The sequence below is a fragment of the Oryx dammah genome, unplaced genomic scaffold (genome assembly GCF_014754425.2).
Source record: "Oryx dammah isolate SB20612 unplaced genomic scaffold, SCBI_Odam_1.1 HiC_scaffold_3, whole genome shotgun sequence".
NCBI classification, from domain to species: Eukaryota; Metazoa; Chordata; class Mammalia; order Artiodactyla; family Bovidae; genus Oryx; species Oryx dammah.
Window position 1 is genome coordinate 107499783 of NW_024070187.1, and position 8235 is coordinate 107508017.

The 8235-nt window shown below is 58.5% G+C and overlaps 1 protein-coding gene across 1 annotated transcript; it reads right to left on the reverse strand.

Moving 5' to 3' along the window:
* Nucleotides 1–4208: 4208 nt before the first annotated feature.
* Nucleotides 4209–7812, reverse strand: NKX3-2 (NK3 homeobox 2). Its single transcript, XM_040237537.1, has 2 exons — nucleotides 7347–7812; nucleotides 4209–5833 (listed from the first exon to the last, which is right to left on the reverse strand). The coding sequence occupies exons 1-2, from the start codon at nucleotides 7810–7812 to the stop codon at nucleotides 5310–5312; spliced, it is 990 nt and encodes a 329-aa protein (XP_040093471.1). The 3' UTR covers nucleotides 4209–5309.
* Nucleotides 7813–8235: the final 423 nt, after the last annotated feature.

Below are 8235 nucleotides of genomic sequence, written 5' to 3' on the forward strand. Positions count from 1 at the left end.
GCAGCTACCGAATGGTCCCTTTGAACTTGACATTCCAGCAGGAACAGAGAGGTGCTGTTCGCCAGTGCCGAGGTGCCGGGTCAGCTCCGGGCCGGTCCGAAGCCACGCTCTGGTCTTTCTGCCCTACTCCAAGCCAGAAAACTGCAGCGGGAGCTGCCGCTTCGGGAGGGGTGCGGGGCCGCGGAATCAGCTGCCCAGTTCTTACGAATTGCCCTAAAAATGCGCTTTTTGATGCTTCCTTCCTTCCTAGGAGGCACAACTTCAGATACATCTAACAGGTTTGAAAAAGTTCATCGTTCTCCTTAACCTGGACCCCACACCAGACTACCCGGATTGTAATTTTAAAAAAAATAAATGAATACTCTAATAATTTGAACAACCCAATTTGTGTTAAATAACTTATATGTGTGACTACAGGGGGAAAACCTCTAATTTATTACATGATGTAACCATTTACAATATAACACTTTTCTTTTTTGCAATCCTGTTTTGGCGTTTCTTCGTTGCAAAAACATTTATCAGGAGACTCCAAAACTGGAGGAGGTCCAGGGTCTCTACCCCTCTGTGGGCCCCTTCCCTGAGCACCGCAGAGCACTTGGAACCCTGTGGAGGGTGCAGGAGTTCAAGTAAGATTGTTGCAGATCAGCCAACTCAGCATTGCCCAGAAGTTCATAAAAATATAATAATGGCAACAATAATAGCAGGTCCACACCAGCTGCACGGTGCTTAATGGATTTCAAAGCACACCCACCCTCTTGTGAGCCAACCACACCCGAGGCCAAACCTGGGGGATGCTGGCTCTGACTGCTGAAGGACAATTCACCCTGCTGCCTTGAATTCTAAAATACGCTTCTGAGCTTTGAATGACGCTGATTTGGCCTCTTGACCATCTGTGACTTTGGGAGGGGCACTTTCCCCTCTTTGAGCCTCAGTTTCCTCATCTGCAAAATGGGGAGGTGATGTCCACCCAGCTAAAAGGCGGCCTCGGGGAACTACTAGTGGAGGACAGGATGCAGGAAGCACTTACTCAATAATGATGCCCTGGACAAAAGGACTAGAATTAGAGGAATTATTACTATGATTGTTGCTGCTGGTGGTATGACTGTTTGGCCGCTCCTCCCAGGCGCTACTCTTGCTTCTTTAGTGGCTCTGGGTGTGGCCTGACTTCTTCAGCAGCCTTGCATCACCCACGGGCGCCTGAATCTGCCATGCCTGCCCTCAGCGCTTTTAAGCATTTGCTGTGTCCAGGGAGCTCGGTGTGGTTCCTAATGAAGCCTGTTAGCAGCGGGGAGCTGGTGGCCAGCAAGCCAGAAGCCCTGCAGTGCCTGCAGAGGCCTGAGCCCCAGCTCAGGTGTCTCCCTCCCCTCCTCATCCTCTGAGTCCAAGGGTTTCTCTGCCACTTCACTGGTTGCCAGGAATGTGTGATTCTCCCAGCTTTCCCCAAGGCAGGAGCCTTTCTATAAGGCAAGGTGAACTACGTGGAAGGCCAGATTCCAGCTTTCTTCTGGTGATGAAAGGCGAGTGGAGGCCATTGGAGTCCTCGCCCCGTGGACGTCTGCAGGCCTGGGACGAGGTCCTGCCCCGGTGGGAGGCTAGGGTGACTTTATCACGCTCAGCCAGTTTCCTGCTCCCCCAAACGCCACTCCTCCTCCGGCCCAGCCTCTTGGGGTTCAGGCACGACTACCATGACTCTCTGAGACATTCGGTCATCGTGTTTGAACTCTCCTGATCTTCTCCAGTGAAGTCAGATTCCCCACCCTTTGCTAAAGTGGAGAAGTGGGGTTCACTGAGGCCTGGGAACCCTTTACTTTCTGAAAGGCAATCCATCCCCAAACTTTCTCTACTGTTTGGAGATACTCTTGGGGGTCTGGGAACCCCGCAAATCAATCAGTCGTCTGAGTGAGATGTTGCTTGGGACGGCAATAGTCGTCAACAGGCCCCGGAGTTCAGGTTAAACACACATGCACACACTCACCACTGACATCTGGTAGCCTACCATCCCAAATCTGCAGCCCCGAGCAAGATTTGTCGACTCAGCCTGATCCCCTGGGACTGATTTCAGCACAGGTCACAGCATGTTCTGCCTACTTACCCAGCCACAGCTCCCATCTAAGTGTGTGGGTCGAACCCAGTGATCTTTTCGCCAGCTCTGAAATTCACTAATGGCTGAAAAGGACTGAGAAAGGTGAAGTCAAAAGGCTCCCGGACTCCAGTGACAGCTACTCTTGATGACCAGGCCCTGGCGAGGCCCAGAGGGTTCGGTAGGGCCCAGGGTCACAGGGAGTGGATGAGGGAAGATCCGCTTGGACAGGAAGTAGGGCAGACAGAAAGCAAGACTGACTTTCTCGCCTTTAAAGAAAGGGCCGGGGTGGGAGTCGAGAAGGAAAAGGAAATAAAGTAATTCCGAAAATCTCCAACAGAAAAGCCACGTCTGCGGCCTGGGGCCCAGGTAAAGACATCCATCTTGGGTCGTGAAATGTGGTGGGAAATTGTCGGAGGGCGGGCTGGACCCGGAGGCTGCCTCCGGCTCCTGGAATCAGATCTTACGGCCTCGCGCCAACGCCAGCAGCGGGGCAGCTGAGTGAAACTGCAACAATTCGGGTCAAACTGAATTTGTTTGAGTCAGGTTCCCAGGCAACTCGAGCCAGCCCAGTAGAACCGGCCCAGGCCAGGAGCCCCAAGAGGCTCGAGGAAGGGAAGGGGGCGACCCCGCCTGCCTAAAAAACTCCCCAGTCCTCTGGACTCCAAGTTCGCCAGGATGCAGAACAAACTACAGTCTCAGGACGTGGCCACAAACTACTGAGGTTTTCAGAAGGAGGGGGAAAAAACCTCCCCTCCTCTCCCAAGATCTCTGGAGAGCAGAGAGGAGGTTCTAGCATTATCGGAAATGTTCTACTTTTATGTAAGGAAAAGGCATTCAGGATTAATGACGCGATTAAAATGGAATTTTAAAAGGTATCGAAAAGAAACCAAATGACCGCAGGAACCCTTTGGAAGGGAGCCGGACTTGGGGGCCAGGGCGTGCATATGCTGAGGCCGTTTGCTTTTTCCTTGGCGTCTCCCTGTTTGCAGAGGCAGGAATTGTTTTTTGTAAAACCTTCCTTCGAATCGCTGGCACCGCCCGAGGAGGGGTGGCAGAAGCCGAGGCATGTGGGTGCCTCGGTCGGAGGGTCAGAGGCTGGGAAAGACCGCGGACAGGGGAGGAGAGTGTGCTGGCCTACCCGCTCCGGGTGAAATTGAAAGCTAGCCTGGCCTGCGTTTCAGCGTTTTCCCAGCTGGGCCGCGGACTGAAGGCCTGGGCGCCTGCGATGTGGCATTAACTCTTCCTGGCTCGCCCCGGCGTGAGGGGCGCGTAGTGGTGAGCGGTTGGCACCGGTGAGTCCTTGGCATCTGGTGAGTTATTCTGGGGAACGCTGGCTGGGCGCAGTTCATCTCTAAAATGGGGCAATAAAATAAGCGTTGCCCTGCCCATCCTCTGCTCCCTTGGTGGGCTTCTTTGCACATCAAATGATGACGTGTCCTTGGAGGAGTAAGTGGGAACGCTTTGGAGCAAGGTGCAAAGTCATTTGCACCCGGCAGGGGTCAAAGTGCAGGAGACATCTTTTTAGCTCTTCCTTCGCCCCTAATCAGTTCAGAATTCCAGCGAGAGTTTTTGCTAGCCTAGTCTGGAAATGAAATAATAGGATCACTTGGAGCAAACTCTCAGAAAATTGAAAGCGGAGAGGGTACCGGCAGGTGGACAAGTGAACAGGTTGGATTGGGGTGGGCATGGAATTTGGCAGCGGGTTCAGCTCTGGAGAAGGGAATGGCAGCCCACTCCAGTATTCTTTCCTGGAGACTTCCATGGACAGAAGAGCCTGGCGGGCTACAGTCCCTGGGGTCGCCAAGAGTTGGACAGGACTGAGCGGCTTTCATTCAACTCTGGACGCTTCCTAGGCTCTGACACACTAGTGCCCATGGGGGTGGGGGGGGGAATCAGGCATTTGCTCCGGATTCACTGGGATTCCTCTGTGACTCCTGCAAAGTCCCAGAAATAGCGATTCCCTGAGCCGTGTGGGTTTAAACCCTTCCTGGAGGTGAGGAGCCAGGTGTCTTCCGTGGTGGGGGAGAGGACTCCTGGAGAGAACCGAATGGGAGACAGCCCACGTTACCGGTTCCCCCAAAGCTGGACCAAGAGAGGCTCAGAGAACACACGGCGTCCAGGAGGGCATGTTAAACTAAACGTTTATAAATTAAAAGGGGAAAAAAATACAACGAATAGAGTTTCCAAATTTCACAAATCTTTTTAAAGTTAATACTCTAGTTGAGTGCACAATGCCCTTAAGGAGGCGACAAGCGGCGAGGTTGACAGGGTCACCTGTCTTAGGGACAGGGATGGGAGAACCCGGGTCCGGAGGCAGGAGTCACAGAGGGTGGAGAGGATATTCACATTGAATACAAAAATAACCGTCATTTGAATACAAACAACTGCAAAGTGCTACAAGTTTTAACCTCCTTAAAAAAGAGAGAGAAAGAAAAAGAAAGGAAAGTTCTTTGAAGGACTCCTGGTTTGCTCTTTCTCCTGGTTCAGGGGCTTCCAGGAGCTGCCGGGGTTGGTCGCAGCCCCGGGACTCCGAGAGCGAAGACACCAGGCTGGTGCCCTGCCCAGTGCCCAGAGGCTCCCTTCCATACATTCAGCACCCAATCAGGCGCCCCCACCCGAGCTGCGACAGCGGGGAGGGATGGGGCAGAGGGCCCGCAAACCAAGCACTTCACGGTTCAATGAACCCCTAGCCTGGGGCTCCTTGGGGACTGCCCGTGTTCTGTACCCCTTTGTAACAAATGCGATTTCCAAAAATAATAGATATGTAGATATACATAGATCGGTAGCATGGATACCATGAACTAGTGTGGCCTAGCGCACGAAGCTCCCGCAGGCCTGACATGCTGGGATTCAGGCTTCCGTGTTCTCCAGGAGCTCTCTCCGCTCTGGGAAACGCCATCCCCACGCAGACACAACCCAAATCCAATAGTGCGGTGGTAATAAATAGTGTCCGAGGGCTTCCCAGCAGGTGGGGACGAGGGGACGCTGGGTCCCTAGGCCATAGGATGCCTCTGTTCCAACTAGAAAAAAAGGCGACCCCCTCTGGGTAGACCCAGTCCCCGCGGCCAGGGCTCAGGTCCTAAAGAGAGGAGCCGGGCTGGATTTCATCCTCCACCTGCCGCCCCCTCGGCGGGACGCCCCTGTACCGGGCACAACCCTGCAGGGCCATCGGCGCCCGTCCGGAGCTGGGGCACTGGGATCCTTCGCGGCCTCACCGCAGGCCGGCTCACTGGGTGCCCGCGGCGGCCGCGCACGTGGAGAGCGCCCAGCCGGGGAGGCAGTAATAAGGGTAATAGTAGGAAGGCTGCAGGGGCAACAGCGAGGGCGGCCGCAGCACCTCTCCGGGCAGGTACTGTCTCTGATCGTCGCGGACCAGCACCTTCACCGCCACCTTCTTGGCGGCGGGCGCCGAGGCCAGCAGGTCGGCAGCCATCTGGCGGCGCTTGGTCTTGTAGCGACGGTTCTGGAACCAGATCTTCACCTGCGTCTCAGTGAGCTTCAGCGATGCGGCCAGGTCTGCGCGCTCCGGCCCGGACAGGTAGCGCTGGTGGTTGAAGCGGCGCTCCAGCTCGAAGACCTGCGCGTGCGAGAAGGCGGCGCGCGAACGCTTCTTGCGGGGCTTGGGCGCGGCGGGCCCTTCCTCCTCCTCCGCGCCGCCCGCCGGCCTGCCGCCGCCGCCGCCGCACAGCGTGGGCACGCGTGCGCCTCCGGGGCCAACCCCGTCGTCCTCGGCCCTCGGGCTGCGGTCGCCTGCGGACCCGGTGGGAACAGAAACAAGAGAGTGTCAGCGCCGCCGAGGAGTGAGGTCTGGCCTCAACCGCTGGCGTGGGGGTTGGGGGTTGGGTTGGGAGGCGGATATACACTTTGATCCCGCCGGAGTGGTGGGGTGGGCCTGGAAGCCGCGGTCCGGGAGGCGAGTCTTACAACTCTGCCCCAGTCTCTTCCCGCCTCTTTCTAGTCTTGTGAGCCGGCAAGGAACTCAGCCGCTGTATCAACGCTGTGCGGCCAACATCCAGCTCCCTGCCTTCTCTGAGCTCCTCCGGGCGCTTCTCAGCAAATGGGGACATTGGGCCTGAGCGTCCCCCAAAGCCTTATCCGCTCTCAGCCCTAGAACCCCGGGACTCTCTCCCTGGGTTCACCCGCCACCTCGCGCGCGCACACGCATTTCAACAGCACACACGCGGGCTGTGGCAACAGGCTACTGCCCAGGCCGTGGGTAGGTTTCTCCCTCGCCCTTCGAAAGGGGATAAAAGGAAGGCTGGGGATTGAGGGGTGTCCCTGCTTCAAATCCTTAGACTTTAATCCGATGCCTGCTCCTGGGTCCCTTCCTTGTTCCCCCCGGCTGCACCCTAGCAGAGGTCCAGCACTCTGGCCTGCAGCAGATACTGTTCGATTGGAGCCAACGCTGAGGCCTACACCGTCCAACCGAAAGGGACGGCGCGGAGGTCTTTCTGACCAAAGGGCGTGCCAGCTCGTGGCTGAGGAGGGCCCTCTCCCCTCTCGGTCTGGGATGACCTAAATCGAGCCCGGCTGCCTCCTGCTGGCTTCGGGGTTACTCCAGCTCTTGGGTCTTCAGCCCAGCACAGCTCTCTCTCGCCTGGGGTCTGAGAAAGCTACATAAACCCTCTTCCCAAAGCTCTGGCTTGGTTGCCTTCTGGCCCACTTGAATGTTATACCTTGCTACCTATCTTTGAGCTGCCCATCCAGGCTCTGGGACCTCAGGCTGGGAGCATCTCTGATCTCTGGGCCTTGGAGAAGGAAATGGCAACCCACTCCAGTATTCTTGCCTGGAGGATCCCATGGACAGAGGAGCCTGGCGGGCTACAGTCCGTGGGGTCATAACGAGTCGAACAGGACTTAAAGGAATAAACAATAACTGTTCTCTGGGCCAGGCCCAGGGTACTGGCTCCCCAAGGTCTCTGGGCCGCTGCCTCTTCCCTTTCCTTGATTTTAGGGATTTGGAGACAGACTCAACCTAAGGCACTGGCGATGGACTCAAAGCTAGGGTGGTTCCCTCCCACTCGGTTCTTAAAGCACACTGCCCGAGGTCGTCCTCTGAGACTTCACCCCATCCGCCCTCTCTACGGCTCAGTGGCCGAAGGGTTAGAGCAGCCCTCGCCAGCGCGCAGAGCTAAGTGTCTTGGCCAACGCCGGGGGCCCAGGGCGCGGGGTGCTCACAGCGCGCCCACCTCGCTCTGCACGGTTGCCCTCCTTGCCCAGGCCCTCAGCCCGGCCCCCTTTCCCAGCGAAGCCTTGGCCGAACCTGAGACGCTGGCCGACATCTCACTGTCGCTCCGGCCTGCGGCTTCCTCCTCCAGGTCCTTGGCGGCGGGCAGCTCGCAGACCGGCTGGCCGAGGCTCAGGGTCGCCCCTGCACGGCAGGCGCCGCTGGCCCCCGGCGGGTCAGCGCAGCGCCGGCCGCCCTCGTTCTCCTCGCTCAGCGCCGAGTCCGAGTCCCAGCCGCCCGGGCTCTCCGCGGTCCGCCCCGCAGCCGTTCTGGTCCCCGCAGGCGACGCCAGCAGAGAGTCCTCGGCGCCCCCCAGCGCGCCCGCGTCTGTCTCCCCAAAGAGCCGCCAGCAACAGACAGCGGGCGCCGAAGCCACTGCCACCGCTGTGCCCCCGGGTACCGAGCGCCCCTCGGTCGCGGGCAGCCCGCCGCGCTCCTCTTTCTTGTTGAGGATCGCCTGGATGGAGAAGGGCGTCAAGGTGTTGGCGCCGCGCACAGCCATCAGCGCCGCGGGCCGGAGCGGCCGGCCGGGCGGGCGGCTGGGACGCGCGGGCAGCTCCGAGCTGGATGGAGCGCTCGGGGGCCGCTGCAGCGCGAGTGAGCCCGGCGCGCGCGCGAGGCCCCTACAGCCCACTCCTGCGCTGCCTAGCAGCCTCCGCCCCCCACGGGCCCCGGATCAGCGCCGACCCTCACCCCCACTTCCGAGGCCCACCCCACCCGGAGACCCCCCCTCCCCCCCAATCCAGCTCCAGAAGTTCTCCTTTTCGCAGCTCGGCTGGATTAATCTCCCTTAGGGGTGGGCCGGGGTCTGGCCCTCGGAGGACTTGGGGTGGGGAGGGGAGGATCGGCGAGGCCCCTCTCCGCGACTGCAGTCCCCCTCTCCAGCGCCTCCGGGGCGCACGGCCCGAGTCACTTTTTCTTTGCG